At 47.5% G+C, this 16,742-nt stretch overlaps 4 protein-coding genes across 4 annotated transcripts; 3 read left to right on the plus strand and 1 right to left on the minus strand.

Moving 5' to 3' along the window:
* Positions 1–141: 141 nt before the first annotated feature.
* On the plus strand, positions 142–1,527 carry BDP81DRAFT_492378 (uncharacterized protein; the record flags this gene model as incomplete). The annotated part of the gene is made up of 5 exons (XM_060595330.1): positions 142–283; positions 339–474; positions 538–705; positions 790–933; positions 986–1,527. Coding segments are annotated over 5 exons (951 nt in total), but the record flags the coding sequence as incomplete, so codon positions are not given.
* On the plus strand, positions 1,449–4,273 carry BDP81DRAFT_462408 (heterokaryon incompatibility protein-domain-containing protein; the record flags this gene model as incomplete). The annotated part of the gene is made up of 7 exons (XM_060593891.1): positions 1,449–1,463; positions 1,841–2,062; positions 2,096–2,297; positions 2,370–2,651; positions 2,717–3,231; positions 3,276–3,767; positions 4,175–4,273. 7 exons carry the CDS (start codon positions 1,449–1,451, stop codon positions 4,271–4,273), a joined length of 1,827 nt encoding a protein of 608 aa, XP_060443175.1.
* A 499-nt stretch (positions 4,274–4,772) lies between these two features.
* BDP81DRAFT_324186 (Mpv17/PMP22 family protein) lies at positions 4,773–5,363 on the plus strand (the record flags this gene model as incomplete). Its single annotated transcript, XM_060584861.1, has 1 exon — positions 4,773–5,363. The coding sequence occupies one exon, from the start codon at positions 4,773–4,775 to the stop codon at positions 5,361–5,363; it is 591 nt and encodes a 196-aa protein (XP_060443176.1).
* Positions 5,364–5,550: 187 nt separating this feature from the next.
* Positions 5,551–8,804, minus strand: BDP81DRAFT_462410 (uncharacterized protein; the record flags this gene model as incomplete). The annotated part of the gene is made up of 2 exons (XM_060593892.1): positions 5,551–6,963; positions 8,793–8,804. The coding sequence occupies 2 exons, from the start codon at positions 8,802–8,804 to the stop codon at positions 5,551–5,553; spliced, it is 1,425 nt and encodes a 474-aa protein (XP_060443177.1).
* Positions 8,805–16,742: the final 7,938 nt, after the last annotated feature.

The following is a 16,742-nucleotide window of genomic DNA, read 5'->3' on the forward strand; positions in this document are numbered from 1 at the left end:
TTTATACTCCACGAGTCGCAGTCCGAAATTCAGCGCGTCATTCGGCAGAACTATCTTCTACACATAGCAGTACTCGCTATTGGTGCATTCTTCTTGCTGAAAGAGACCTATGATAGATTCAGGCTAGATCGAAACCTCCTGATTGACTTTTATCTCGAAAGGTTCACAAGAGTCAGCGGCAGAGAGACAGAGAATGCCACCATACTCAATATTCAGGCGTTTCTTTTGCGATCCTATCCAGCTATCATGCAAGGGAAAACGGACAGCGCCACAATTTTCCTCGGTAACAACGTCAATCTTGTTAGTTGTCATTTTCCAGGTGACTAATTTTGATTTAGGAATCGCTTGCAACATGGCTAAAGTCATGGGCTCGCATGTCAAGCCAGCCAGTGGGTCAGATTCTCAGCCCATTCTCTCCACCGACAGCGAGACATCAAGAAAACGAACATTCTGGGCTTGCTTTTGGATGGATAGGTTAGTGCTCGAAGACCACAGGCGCCTGAGGTAATCCTTGAGCTAATTGATTGCTGCGGTGAGGCGTCTCGCTATGCTTGAAGGCCGTGCTGTACATTTGACGGCTTGTAACATCTCCGTAGAGTTTCCGGCGTGCGAATTTCTTCATCAGGACTCAGAATCGAATGGAGGACAGGCCACGCCAGAAATGCTTTATGCTCTTCACCTGGAATTTTCCGATATGCAAGACAAGTCTTTGTGTAAAATGTGCGTGCCTCGGTGGATGATTTGCAGTCTCCAATGAACCAAAGCTTATGCTAATCATGGAACCTATAGATACTCATTTTCTTCCTCATCAAGCGTGGGAGATGCAATATCAGATGGCAATCTTCGGTACATCACTTGGCTTAAGAACCTTCCACCCACTTTGCGGAATACGAAAAAGTCAGAGTACTCTTTAGCAAGCTTTATATCGCTTCAGTAAGTCTCACCATTGATCAGCATTTGGCCATCACTCATTCAGAGCCTGTAGCTTGTGTTACCATGCTGGCATGATCCTCTTGCACCGCCCCTCGTTCCAAGTTGACGGCGAACAAGATCGCCTCGCAAACAGTCCCTGCCTGGAATCTGCATACGCGATATCAGGGCTCCTCAAAGCCTACCGAAAACAATTTTCCAATCTAGTAGTCGACTTCATGGTTCTCCATGCCGCCTTCACGGGGGCGCTAGTTCACATGATAATGCTCGAACACTCCGCTGTTGCATCTTATCATAAGTCGATGCGAGCTTTGAGGGCCATTGTTGAATTCTTGGGTTGGGTAATTCCTCATTCGCAATATGCGAGGAGCATTCACCAAGATCTGCAAACCTTTGCTTCAACTTGGTCCATATAGCCCATCAACTCGGCGATTTTCTGGGAAGCGTGACTTAGAGGAGTTCCAGGTTTGGATAATTAAGGGTTTAATGACACTCTGAACTGATCGTTTTGGATCGAAATGGTATTACCGGCGGTAGCCAGCTAAAAATGGGGTGTCCTTCAATGTTGCTAAGCTCGGCCACTCGCTTCCACTAGGTAATTTAGCGAAGGATATGGATATAAATACTGGAGGAGCTGAGCCACAATAGCAAGTTGTTCAGGTGCGGGGAGTATAGCAGTGTTTAGTTCTAAGCGGTCCAACGGGAAAGGAGTCAATCAAAGCACTTTGTGACGCCAAGCTTGCTGTGCATATCTCGGCTATTAAACCCTGACACTTTTTGATTTCCCACTCCTACTGCTGCCTAGACTCGAGAACCCGTGGACAACATATTATCCCAACGAGCTTGGCTCCATGATAGCATATGTTTTTTCTACTTCTGGATTGAAAACTCAGTGTCCTACGCTGCGAAGACTTTGGGCGATATTTGCTCTGGTGAGCAACACTTGGGATGGATGAGAGGCGCCCTACAACGCCGAAGCCTCTGCGCGAGGTGCCACAATGTCTTGGCTGATTCGCAACATCTCGCCGAGGCTATCTCAGACGCCGGGTTGCTCATGCAAGTCGCGATGATCGAACTTTACGAGAGCGCAGAGCTCCATTCTTGCCGGATGTGTAGTGTTTTCCTCTACATGGTAATACACTCTACGTGGCGAGGCTTTTATTAGTGGACAATGTCAAAGTTCGTTAAAGTCCACGGCGCCTACGACACAGTTCTTAAAGTCCGTGCTCTTCTCCGTCCTATCGATCAAAGAGCATCAGACTGCGACATTCATGAGATGCTTGTGTTCGGAAAGCTGATCGGCAGTGGAGTTGAGCTGCGCTATCACAACGAGTCACATTTAAGATTCAAAGTCTATGCCGAAGAAGGTCAGTTGGTCGAGCGTTTCATGTGGAATATTGACTACCATCTGACTTCGGCTCTGTTTGAATGATTATTAGGGGAAGAAGCTGCTGCGTTTGTGAGTTCAGTGGATGCTGATGGGCATTTCAACTCCGAAGCTGCATTTTCGCGCGTTCGGTCGTGCATGTCAACATGTGACGAGCAGCATACGGATTGCTTGAGGGACAGCACTGGGATACGTCCTTCAAGATTGCTCGATTTATCGATCACAACGACAATGAGACTACGCGATGCGCACGTTACCTACGATCAGTACGCGGCACTTAGTTACTGCTGGGGTGGGGATCAGCAGCTAAAGATCACCCGCTCTACTCTTGCCCGTGAGTTGCCAGTTTATCAATTAATAGTATACAATCGTTGATACATGTACACAAAGCGCTGACAGAGATACCAGAAGCCTATTTGGGGATAGACTTGGCCTCTTTATCAGCGACGATACAGGACGCTGTCAGGGTTGCTAGGCGATTCGGTGTCGACTATCTCTGGGTTGATGCACTTTGTATCGTTCAGGACTCGCCCGAGGATAGAGAAGTGGAAATGAGTAAAATGGCAAGCATCTATCAGAATGCTTGCATTACGATAGTCGCGGCAAACGCAAGCGATGCTAGTCGGGGGTTCCTAGCCTCAAGAGACTCTCCACGCTCGCTGGAACCCGGATCGCTACCTCTCCGCTTTCAGCTACCGATAACACTGGAAGGAAAGGTTCAAAATATAGGACTTGAGTACTCCAAGTGGGATAACGCCTTGTCTCCAGAACCTATCGATAAACGGGCCTGGGCCTTTCAAGAGTCCTTGCTTTCCAGAAGAGTCCTGATCTACGGAACGTCGACAATGACCTGGCGTTGCGGTAGTGGCGTCCAGGCCTGGAGGTCATGGATACGCGAGCACCAAAAGACTATGGTCGGGTTCTTCTTCCCAAATATGGCAGTGGCGATTCTTACAAGGCGACTTGGAAAAATCTCGTGACCTTATATGGGCGACGTCTCCTTACCTGCTCCGAAGATAGGCTGCCAGCAATCTCTGCACTCGCAAGCGAGGTCCTGCGTCTTACCAAAGAAGGCGGCGGAGAACCAGGAAGGTATTTAGCAGGTGTCTGGGAAAATGATCTCCTCAATCAGCTGATTTGGTTCACGAATCTGGAAGAAGGCCGTGACGTGCGACGCATACCATACCGCGCTCCTAGTTGGTCCTGGGCGTCAGTAGAGTCTCCTATATTGTATTCGCTACCACGCATCGCAATGACTGCGAGCGAGATCATGGGAGATTCAGACACAGATCTGGAAATTATCGAGTGTGGTGTCACGCTACTATCCGAGAGGGCGCCGATGGGCGAAGTTATTGGGGGCAAGTTGTGTGCTCGAGGCTCTCTGGTCCCGGGCTCCAGCATGCCAGACCATGAACTTTGGGGTGCAGGCACATTCCAAAATGCGCCAGACGTTGTGCTCAAACTAGACTGCCATGCGGCGGGCGAGAAGACCGCAATTATGAAGGCGATGTCTTGTCATTGGCTTCGAGTGCGGCATGAGCATGGACTTGTACTTGAGCATCTTGAGGGCAACGTCTACAAACGCATTGGCTACGTTATGTGCACCAGATGGCCAACACATGCATCAAACATCAAGAGTACGTATGTCGACATTATATAAGGTCAAGCTGGCTCCTCGGCCTGTATGCAAGATACATGTTGGTTCTGTAAGGTAAGTAGGTACATGCGAGAAGAGTGCCGGCTATCATGCCCTGTACATTGGTCAGAACAATGCCGGAAAGGGAACTCGAAAACGTGTAGATATCCACAACTCACCGCATTTGATTCAGTGTCTTAGAAAAACTAAAAGTATATCAGAAGTATCAATTTTCCAGGCTGATACACGTTATCTCCACAACAGAGTCGAAATTCTCGAGAAACTTCACCTACGCCCACGAATTATCGCCCGGAGGATAAAGATTACTCGCTCTTAGCCCCAAATTCTAGTAGAGCATGTTGCTTGTGTGCAATTGACCGGTCAAAACACTCTCAAGAGCTTCACCAAAACCCGAACCTCACTGCATGACAAATGGAGTTGTCAACCAATAAGTAGATACTCAAATCACCAACGAGAGTGGCTATTCTTTCCTGTTTCATCTGTGGAGCGGCAGGGCGTACCGAGATTGGGCACGATCTCGGCGCTGACATTGGCCGACCGAACACAACGGACCCTGTGCTCCAACTCCCCCCCTCTGGAATGTACAACGTGGTCCCAATTAAATGGGACACACCGCAACTTCAATCACCCAGCTAGGCCCCCAACTCAACCGCAAGCTAAGCCTTCAGCTCACATGTGAGATTTCAGCCTCAATGCGCCATCCCTAACGCCCTGCCGCCCTTCCAATAGACTCCGGAAACGACCAACGTATCTGTACACCGAAGGGGACATTCGAAGGCACGTTTAGAAACGCCCATAATGCCCTCCATCCTCGCCACGGCGATCCAGTCTTCGTTACTCAAGGGCACCGCAAACTTCACGGCGCAGATCGTCAACCAGCACAGGCTGGCGGGCGGCAGCGCCCCGGCCCCGCTCGACGTCCGTCGCGTCCTCGAGTTCGCGACTTTTGGCTTCATACAGGGCCACATCAACTACTGGTGGCAGCACTTTCTCGAAGACCAGTTCCCAAATTCGGCATCGTCGGCCCGCGGCAGGGGAAGGAAGGCGTCCATCGTTGAGCCCAAGATCGAGAAACCCGAGAAACCCGAGAGGGCGGCGCCCAAGAACTACTTCAATGTCGCCCGTAAGGTCCTCGTCGACCAGACCGTCGGCCTGTTCATGATGAACTCGGCCTTTCTTCTCATCACGTCGGCCCTGCGCTTCGGATTCTCTCCGATCGTCTACCAGATCTGGAGTGAGAGGATATTCGACCTGATCAAGGCAGCATGGAAGTTTTGGCCTCTGGTGGCTATGCTCAACTTCGCCCTCGTGCCCGTGGGGTATCGAGCGCTGGTGGGCATGTGTGTTGGGTTTATATGGAACATGTTTCTCACGTTTTTCCTTTTGTAACTTGCATGCCGGAAGGCTTTTCATTCTTTCTCTTTGTGCACATCATGGGTTGCATCAAAAAGCATGGAGTTCTTTATCGGGTTCGAAATGGTTGATGCATGTATTCTTGCGGTTTGTCTGCTACCTGGCTAGTCTTGGGCAGAAGACGGGCCGCGCGGAGGAATTCTCGCCATAATCAATTGACTGCTCACAGCTCACCATGAACGGCGGGCTTGGCCGCCTTTCCGCTTGAAGACTTTTCATCCCCTGTCTTAGGTCCGAGTATGGTGAAAATGACCCGGCGATAGGAAATCAGTGTGCCGTCAGAGACCTCAAGAATGAGATGCATGTGCTTGTCCTCCTTCGGATGACGATTCCTGCCTGGAGCACGAAGAACTTCCTCTGAAGGCATGGTGACTGTGATATTGGGAGCGTTAGTGTCACTCAGTTTGAGCCTGCCGACATCTCTCCCCGGATTGTTGTTGTTTGATGATGGCTCCAAGTACTGCCACCAATTGTACGTCAACTCCCCTCCATCCGGGTCGCAAGACTCTCTCGCATCGAGTCCGATGACGTCCTCCTCATTAACGACCATATTCACAACCTTGCGAGACGTGTCTCCATTCAACACAACGACTGGGGCATGCTGAGCATCACCGAATTCAGGACTGGCGGACCACTTGATACGGGCAGCAAAGTCGTTCTGAAACGACTTGCGCCATCTCCACACAGTAGCCTGCGAACTCATGATCATCCTTCCTGAAACCCCTTTCAGGACGTCCACCGTGTCCGCGTAATGACCCTCGCCGTAGGTGACGGGTCCATATCGGCCACCCCAAGATCCCCATTCCTGATATTCGGGGTCGGAGAGCCCGTTGGGGATCAGGTAGAGAAGCGAAGGTGTATCGCCCTCAACGATGAAATCGGCATCAGGATACTTCGCCCCCAGCGGTCCGACGCTCTGGATATTCTGCCTGATCCAATCTGGCGATATGACTTCCTGGTTCGAGAAGCTCGGAAAGTTGTAATACTCCTCGCCCGAGATACCACGCCACGCGGCAACGGCATATCGGTTGAAGTGGTGGACACTGGCAATGTAAAAGAGTTGCGGCCAGTTTCGACGGATCCACGAGCCGGTGTTGTCCTGATCGGAAATCGTATAGACCCGGAGCTTGGCGACGAAGGTTTCGATCTGGGACGGCGATCTCGTCGCGTTGACGTGCCACAACGCCTGCGCCAGAACGGACGCCCCTCCCCATACCGGGACCCAGAGCGGCTCGTTCGAGGCGTCGACTGCCTTTACTAGCCTGTCGGAGCCCTCGCTGTCCTTTCCTTCGCCGACGCCGTCCATGCCGTAGACCGGCAAGCCGGAGGCAATTAGACCCTTGAGATAGGATGCTTCAGGCCAGCCGAGAGCATGTTTCTTTAGGTTTGGTAATGCCTCGCCGTATGCGTCGACGATATTGTGCATCTGGTCTGGGCGGCTGGTGTCATTTAGCCAGACACTCGTCGTCGCCACAAGACCTTCAATATGAAGTTCATTGGTGTAGACAAGAAGGCGTACGAGCGATTGCGCATCGTCGGGCTCGTTGGCGATGTCACTCAAGAGGAATACGCGGGGCTTTTCAGGGGTTGAGGGTGTGCATTGTCACGCGAGTGATGTTACGATGCAAGAAAAGAGTAAGGCAACTTTGATAAGACGTGATGAGCAATGCATTGTGAAACATTGACAAAAAGAACAAGACTCGAGTGATCAAACAACTTCAAGATGTTTACTTCTCCAGCTTCCTGTGAGGGGAAGTTTTTGTGGTGTTTCGCAAACCCAAAGCTGTCGACGCTTCTGATTGCCTCGTTAGGGAGGAACAAATATGGGTCAAATGTCACCGCCAACCTGAACATTGCGTCAGTCAAGAACTTTCGGACTTCCATCCGAGTCTGAGTACATGTTGCTAAGGTAGTGGTCGAAAAAGTCCAGATGAGGAATCAAGTTGGCCAACAGATATCGCGACAGCGACAGATACTAAGCTTTATTGCAGGGAAACTCGTGTAATAGGCATGCAGCACCCAATTGTCACAGCGCGATAGTTTGTGCTTCCGCGATTCTGCCCGCCAAGGCCGCCTTCCCAGGAGGCCATACCGCGACTTTTCAGTATATCAGACCAGAAGTCCCCATCACTTCCATCCCTAGCAGAATTTGCTGGGAAAATGAGTAGGGAATTTGAGAGGTGCTCTCACTACGGCATGTCTTTCACAGCGCTTTTCCAGGACGAGCGACTCGAAACTCGCTTCCACAAGCCTTCAAATCTGGGTCTAGCGGCAATCTCGTCGTATAAGCCAAGTAACTTGATGAAAGGCATCCAGGTGAAGACATAGACGTCAGCGAGGCTGAAGTTCTGCGATCGAGTTAGACCAGTCTGTCCATAAGGTGAAATAGTTGTGATTAGAAGAGGTATAAAAATCTTACGTTTCCCGCTAGGTAAGCGTTGGAGCCAAGAACGTCTTCGTAATAATCAAGCCCAGCCCTGAACATTGCGGTTGCCTTCTCTACTTCGAGAGGGTTCGCGGGCTCTGCCGGACTAAGGTGGTCATTCAGTCAGTATAGGGTCTCAACTCGAGCAGCCAACGTAGTTCGGCCTTACTTCTTCCACAGCTTCTCGTTGCACAGAGTCTTGACTGATGGGTCAAAATAGGAGTATTCAATACTGAGGGCCTTCTCGAAGTTCCCAATCTTGACCGGGTGACCGCTCATGATGGCATCGAGCGAGGTAGAGGGCCCGCCAAACTTGGCGACGAGATAGCGGCAGATAGCTCGGGATTCAAAGAGTTGAAGATCTCCATCTTGTATGACGGGAATGCGGCCAAATGGGTGTTGTTCCTTGAGATAGGCCGGATTCTGATATAGGTTGTCAGACTCATGTATGAAGATCCGTGGACAACATCTTGCAGGCCACAATTACGAACTTTATGTTCCCCCTTCATGAGGTTAACTTGAGTCAAGTCGTACTTGAGCCCGAGTTCATTGAGAGTAATTAGCACTCTGTGAGTGCAGGCCGATGTAGCGGAGCCCCAAAGCTTGATTGACATTGTAGCGTGTTGGACCTTGAATGTCTTCGGTAATTAGAGAGAAAGTCGAAGTGCTTTTGCTTGGAAGGAAAGTGAGACTATGAACTCAAGAAGAACGAATTGCCGCCTGACGAAGAAGCACCATATTCAAAACATGGCGACTCAAAGTATTTTATCCAGCTACCGACGATAAATTAAAAACACGCAGGTGCTGATGGTATGAGTCCGACGGCAAGTGTTGAAACGTCACTTTGCTTCGTAATCAAGGGTGATGACTGCCGAGCTACGACTCTAAGGCCCGTCGACCTCTACCAAGAGTCAAATACTCATCGCATCGCTGGTAGTGTAGTGTCATGATACGAATTTGGCCAAAATGAAGCAACTCACTGGAGTTGTCATCTGGCCCGGCCATAAAGGTGCAACTATTCGGAGGAACGTGCGTAGTGGTGTCCGTGACGGGCCGGCTCAATGCTCATAGCTTTATAAGCCTCCTTCTGCAAGATAGCATGAAAACCCCTGTCTACTTATCCATGACCTTCTCGTTGCTAAGTACTCGCAGTTCGGAATCGTTTAATAGATATCGGCATCGTAGTCTGGTGCATCGATAGCAACAGTCAGTTCATTGCACCGCAGGGCGGACTCCGGAGAACATCACCTTGGATAGGCCAAATTATCAGGAAGGCTGTGATGACATTTGTTAGATGCACATGCAAATGACTCTTTCAATTGCTATCTTTGTTTACTTGAAGAGCCTGAATATGTTGGTTATTGAGATGCAACAAGGCAATTGCTCTCGTAATTGCTAAATTTTATGGTCTGGCTCACTCAAGAGCGAACTACAGAATGGTATACTGTCACGAATCAGCATATAGAATAGCTCATGGAAACAGGCATCTCAACTGTGGTCTAATCGGTCTATGGAAGTAAGAAAAAGGAGCCCTTGAGGGAGACCTTAATATATGCCCATAGACATGACTCGTACAGGTTTCATTCCCGTCTCATACGTGACATATACCTATCGCCTTTGTCAAGTCTTCGCATTGAACATTCCGTCCAAAGGTTCAGCACGGTACTCTAAGATCAAATGTTGTCTTATTTGATTCGTCGCTCCCTCGAAGGACACTTGAACAACTGTGACCTGGAGGGCATAGTAAGGTAGTTCAGATGTCCCGTTGTTAGTTGCTTCGACAAAAGTGACTAACATATGACGATTGTCAGCTTCCATTAGATACCTGTTTATATTGGTGAAAGCTAAAACATCACTTGCATAATAATGTTTGAAGACTCTAAGCACGTAGAACGGGCAAGGTTATGAAAAATCAAATCATAGTTCCAAAGGACTGGCGATAGATAGACAATCAAGGTACGGTGAGACGGCGAGAGACAGCAGATCTAAGATTAGTTCATAGAGTCACGCATGGACTAGGTAGACCGAGGAAGTGTGGCTGACATGCCTTGGGTAATGGGTAATACCCTGGGCGCCACAGTACACCCCTCGGTTGAGACCTGCCTTCAGCCCTCCCCCAATCAAATGCCAACAACGGGAGAAAGGGGGTCACGACTCGCCAAGAGATTTGCTCGGCTGCATCCGAACCATCATCACCACGATCAGCAGACAAGGGGCTCCATGTCTGGGACGCCCGCGAAAATAGCCGCTGTATTTTAGTCAGAACCCAAGTTGATGGAAGTCCCAGTTTTCCTGTTAGAGTTTTGGGGTGTTCATCAAACTCTAAGAGGGCCTCTGGAAGTGCCCTGAATTTTGTCGGCTTTAGCCGGAATGACTTAGAACGAAAGTACTTTACCAACCCCTATCCCACCTGATTGCTGACGGGAAAATATTTGCCGTCCGCTACTTCCGGCGTACGAGATATCGGAAACGCTTGTACGGCCTGTTCGAAAAGCTTCGAGACCAGGGCAACAAGGCTCGTGCAGATGATTTGCAGACTGGTCGTACGATTCACTTACAGATCTTGAATTCAGACCTTCAATCAAGGTTGGACCGGCAGGAACGAAAGCAACATAGAGATCAATCGGTGACTTTGGTCGGCAGTTCGGAACATCATTAATCAACACTCTGAGTCGACTGGAGTTTGATTTAGTTCCGGTAGTTGAGCAGCCATCCTCGTATTGTGTCTACAGTGTTCAGGATACTCCAGTGTAAGATACCAGATTCAATCTCTACCTAGGATCACACTCAAGGCCAGTAGTAGGGGCTAAACAATACTTTGACGAATTATCTTTTCCACCGTGCGAGTGCATTCTTGACTCTATGATGCCGATCGTCCAGAACTAGATTCCCAGTAAGAGGTCACCCCACACAACCGATCGCCCAATTTTGCCACTTTTCGAGACTTCACATTTTAGACTTCGTGGCGGCGAATTGGTCTTTTGGTGGCACAGCGCTGCTAAAGCTGAAATTCTGAACACATGCTGGCTAAAGAAGCTTCTGGTATACCCGATACCACCGTCAGTTCCGTAATCTACCGCGCAGAGCGTGCTACGACCTCCTTCTTCTTCCTCATAATAGCCTCAATTTGTATAAATCGTTCAGTTGGATCTTGCCTGACTTTTGCCCGTGGTACTGGCTTATATAATCCAACTTGAGCTTCCAGTGCCTTTATGACCCCTTGAGTATTAGCCAGGGCGAAGTTCTGGGCATCTAATCGCTTCCTAACTTTATCAAATATAAGTTGCCGTACCACGGGGTCGTAGTCGTCCCTCCCCTTACGGCCATTCCAGAGCTGCCGGTATCTCCCGAGGTCTCCCGACTTCTTAGGCGTAATAATATGGTGTTCTTGGGGTGTCTCGGGAATCTCTGGAAGTAGTGGCTCCCATGGGGGGCCCGTAGGACGTCTGTGGCTGCTGGAATAACTAGCAATGGGTTCTCAATTGGCTTACTTATATCCACGGGCCATAATCCTGCTGCCCTCCATCCGGAGCATATATTCCGACTTATCAAAGCTTCTTCCCGTGCCTGAAAGTAACAGCGGAGGAAGTTCTGCTTCCCTATGGGCGCTGAGTTGAGTTGGAGGCCGCACTCGCGGATAAGCTTGCGGTAGGTATTCTTGAGCGGCGAGAAGACGGATACATCTAGGGGCTGCGTGATGTGGCTGGAATGAGCTGGTAGACAACACAGCCAAATGCCCTGAGAGTAACATTGCCACATAAAGTCGTCAGAAACATGACTTCCGTGGCCGTCGATAATCAAGAGCCGCTTGGAGCGCAGTCTCTTGGCCTCCTCTGCCGTACCAGGTATAAAGACCTTCTGCAGCCATTCCACGCCAATTGAGTTCGAGGTCCACCCATTGGTCGACGATGTGAAGCTCCAGGAGGCGTAATCCGTCAATTCCTCAGGGAACCACTGGTGCTGGACCGTCTCCCCCTTAAAAATCACCAATGGTGGAAGGTGACGGCCACTGGCAGGGATACACTCGAGTATCGTAGTCCAAGTATGATCCCCTGGGTTCTGGATATAGATCGTTTGCTTCTTGGACTTGCCCAGTACTAAATAATCCTTGCTGGTCCCTTCCGTCAAACCCGTTTCGTCCATATTCCAGCGGAGGGACATTGGGATCTTCTGAATTTCTGGGATTGTTAGGGTCTTCCAAAAGGCTTGCAAAGACTCAACGGTAACCGACTTAACGCGCTTAGAGTCCATTGACCGTGCCCAGAGCGTCTTTAGCGAGGAATTCCTACGTAGGAAGCCCTCAAGCCACTTCCTGCCTATTGGGCGGTTGTCGCCACCTCTGCGGAGGATATGCGTCGCGAAGTCTCGTACTTGAACATGGGTTGGGGCGAGTCCTAATTCTCCTTGGATAAATGCCCATCGTACTAGGGAGGTCTCCTGGTACTTGCTTAACCTTTGGTAATCTTCCTTTGACTTCCGCTGCGTAGTTGCGCCGTTAATGCGGCCCGACAACCTCCACGAAACATTTCTCCAGCTTGGCACGGGCTGTTAGTGCCATACTAAGGAGGGGCCCCAGTCCCCGCGGTTTGCCGCTGCGCGCTGGGGTGGATTAGCTATACGCTAATCAAACCCTTAACAACGCACATTTTCCCCTCGAATCGAGCCGACGATTATTCAACCTAACGAGCCGCCGTCGACTCGAATTCGCCTTCCGCAGGCTAGACGAAGTCTTCCTGGTAGGGCAGGGAGCAGAGGTTCCATCTAGCCTCCCGAAGGAGACGGGTGACTTTCTTTCCCGGCGCAAGTGGCGCTTCCGGGCCCAAATTGAACATCATCGACCGACTTTTCGACTTCGCTCTCTCAGCACCTTTGCCCCTTAAACGATCGAAGACTCCCTCGAAGAGACGAAACGACCATGGGTAGCGATGTATAGCCACGGCTATATACAGCTATGCTCGTTACAGAACCTAACAGCAAGCCCTACAACCTAGTCTTACGAGGTTTTACCCCTTGTGGTTTCCCTTGTGGCGGTATTACCTATTACGATATACTCCGGACGGTTACTGGAACGTTGTATAAACCAGAAGCCTGCGGGCTCTGGGTCGAAGGATAGGAGATACTGGCGGAATTGCGTTCTAGGGACGACCATAGCACTGTCTCGGGAAAGCCAGCGGCACCCAGAGACAGGTTAAACACATAGTTGCCTTTGGGCACGATTTGGAGGACGAGCTGGACTGTATCTAGTGATAGCTATAGGCCTACGGCCCTCCACGCCATATATCCTTCGGGAGGTCTGCCGCAAGGGCGGCTGCGCCCTTGCCGCTACGGCGTTAAGATATAACAACAACAATAATGCGGCCCGAGAGCGTTGCGTAGGGGATTCCCTAGTCGGTAGAGGCCTTCCGGATTGACTTGCCCTTGCGGATATTGTTAACCGCGTTTTTCATTTGCTCTTCCGTGTAATTAACCATGGTGAATCTATTGGCAATTTCAGTATAATATTTGCGATTTTTTTAATTGATTTTCACGTACCTAGTGAAAGTGGTGGTGGTGTTGAAGGAGGAAAAAAAGTGGCCAAATTGGGCGATCGGTTGTGGGGGGGTGACCTCTTACACCCTCAACCATTGCCGAACTCCAATCCAATGCCAGCGCTTCTAACGATTCAATCAGCGAAGATAAGGGGGTCTTGACTGACTGGCTGCTTCAATTTCCCCCCATTATCTGACTAATTGATAGTTAACTGAATAATCTGAATCCTCTAACTAATATATAATTAAAGCTATCGCGACATCTATAAACCCCTCTAATGTTACGAGCAGGTCAAGGCAACCAACTGTGGCACAAAGCAAAAGCTTCGATAATGATGACTCCGCATCATTTTCCCTTGTTCTGCATTATATAGCTACGCGCCCACAGTGACAAGTTGCGGTGGGCGTAACACCGATGTTACGATCCAACATGCATGACCAAGAACAAGGTCTGCCCCGCAGGCTCGCGGCGGCTACAGCGCACCATATATGCAGAGGACAAGGAACACTAGGCACCCTCTCACGGAACGGAAGAACTATGGACAAGTCACGTGATGATAAGAGATAAGGATAAGGATATGTTGGATATGAGTTATCCAAGCGATCCTTGGATAACCAGGATATGAGCTATCCAACATATCCAAACAAGGACACTGTCCAGCACAAAGGACATGTTCAGAATCAGGACTTGTATATAGGATGGACTTGAGCCGGACTCTAGGACAGACTTTCCATAGCTTCTTCAGCAATTAACTTCGTATCAGATCTTATGATCGCTTTCAGCTATCTTCCCTGAGAACCCCTTTGATAAGACTACGTGTCACGGTAGCAGGCAGGTTGTTTGGCAGGTGGATGCTGGGCAGGCGGATCAGACAATCTATTGCTACGGGCAGGCTCTATCCTAAGCAGGTACAGGCTCTGTTGACAAGACGTAGCTCAAGGAGCTACGTTTCTAGACATGCGCGACAGAATACAGGATGCAGGGTTTTATCCAGCCTCAGGCTTACGTAACCCGGCCACCGGATTACTCAACACCAACCTCAAGGTTGGGGGCTAGGACAGCGGGTCTGTGACATTATTGATCTCTAGAGCTCTAGATTCTTTTTAATATCCTAGATATTAATAAGGTAGTCAGATTCTTACTCTAATGCCTCTTTATTATAGCTATAGAAGAATACTTGACTAATAAGGTTAAGAATATAAGTATAATATCTTATCCTGCTATCCTTAATATTATTATTTATATAATAAATAGAAAGCCAGGGATTAATATGCTTTAAGTAGGTATTATTATTGCTCATATTATTAAAAATAATTATCCGAATTCGACTAGTAATTTCCTACTCTTTCAGTATAGTATAACTAAGAGGTTAGAGATAGGCAAAATGGGAAAAGGCAAATAAGTTCAGGTACGAGTTGAGATAATCAGAGAATTGATTGTATTGATGATTATTCTATGATATGGTGGGAAAGTGTAATCTATATATAATATAAATACCACATGTAACTATATATAATCACATGTAATCACATGTAATCACAAGTGATGCTTAAGTCCGAGCATTAAGTTTATACGGGCATATGTGCCTGTCGGCGCTTTAACATGTATATATAAAGCGTATTTACGTACGGGCTGTACGTGCGTATAAAGCGTTGTATCTCAGTAGATACGTACTTCAGTTGAGCCTCTTATTACCATGTAACTTCTTAAGCACGTAACTCCTATGATACCTGTATTTATAAATTATAAATAAAAATTGAGTCTAGATATATTTATGAAACATCTGTAGCCCTTATATTCATTAAGATATTAATATTCATTTCTTATATTTTAAAGTACTAGTTTTAGGTTACCAATGAAGTATAAGTTTTAGAATTTTAGTAAATATTCTGAGTGTAACTTATATATTATAATTATAATATTCTTACTATTATAGGTACCTAGCTATCGTCTTAAAGTAAGGAGGCAGTTAGCTTACTGACTAGAGTAATTAATAAAGTAGGCGAAGATGGTAATAACCGTATAGTGATTAGGAGAGGTCCAGAGGTCGAACGATAAATAGATCTTGGTCAGGGCTATAATAACCTCCTTTTTAACCACTTTCTTTTTCTATTAATAGATTCTTTAATCGCTTTTGCTGACTATCTTTTAACTACAATATTTATAAAAATGTATTAATATTAAGTTGGTAAAGAATATAGTTCAAATAGGTATCTTAGAAGACTCCTAGCGATCCGTTAGAATTAATAATAAACCTAGCAGTGAGCTCTTTAATTATCGATATATTTAATTAAAGAATAGCAGCTGGAGCAGTACACCGGCGCTTAGCTAGAGGTAAAGGATAGTCATAAGTAATGGATTTCTCGGCATCTTCTCCTTTAAAGGTCTCGACGACATGGTGCTTCGTTTTAAGGTGATAAGTTCCAGGGGAAGTTAATTAAGATTTAAATAGAGCTAAGATATTGGCCTGATCATAGCGGCGGCAGACCTAGAAGCCCTCACTTATACACATATTAGAATTAAAAATAATAATAGTAAAGGTAGTATATTATAATCTTAATATATATTTAATAAGAGCTCTTATATAAAGACCCTATAATACTTAATTTAGCTACGTTTTAGCTTAGAGCCCTTTCTCGTAAGATCCTCGTCTTTTATAAAACGTCGCCCTTAAGATACCGTTATAAAAAGACTCTCGATAATATCACGAGTACTAAGATTGCAAAACGTTATATTATTAGCGTCTAATGTGGCTATAAGCTAAGACGTAATTAACTAAGACGGTAGGATATCAAAGAGAGCGCTATTTATTGTCGAGGTCATAAAAATTATATAAATTGTCCAAATCAATTAATTAATATTAAAGGCAAGTCGATTAGTCCAGTAACGATAGGGTATATATAGTTAAAAAGGGGTAGGATTATGAGCGAAAGATCTGCGCGGGCTCAGCCACGCGGTATAGTTAAATATTAATAAATAATAATTTCTCAAAAACCTCTATAATAGTCCCTACTTAGTGAATAATTAGATACCCATTAGCATTAATTAATGTCACGGGCTGGAGCCCTGTGTGGGCTTAGGCTATGCCGTAAGCCTTACGAGCCGTGCATATGTACTTAAGTGCAGCAGAATGAACAGAGAGGGATCTGTTCATTACGTACCTTTTGGCTGAATAAGCCCGGGTGCGCATTTAGCGCAATGGTTTGTTGGGTCTGCTGCCACATTTGCCTTTGTGGGGCCCACACCGTTACAATTAATATAACTATATAGTAAAGTTATATCTCGTTGAGGTATTTTAGCCTCGGAGTCGAGGGTTCGCCCCCCGTAATCGTGACTTATCTTTATTAATCCTTTTTGTAAAATAGTAGGTCTTGCGGACCTTTTGACTGTTTGTTTGGCTG

The sequence above is a fragment of the Colletotrichum phormii genome (assembly GCF_030913505.1).
Source record: "Colletotrichum phormii strain CBS 102054 chromosome Unknown BDP81scaffold_14, whole genome shotgun sequence".
Classification (NCBI taxonomy): Eukaryota; Fungi; Ascomycota; class Sordariomycetes; order Glomerellales; family Glomerellaceae; genus Colletotrichum; species Colletotrichum phormii.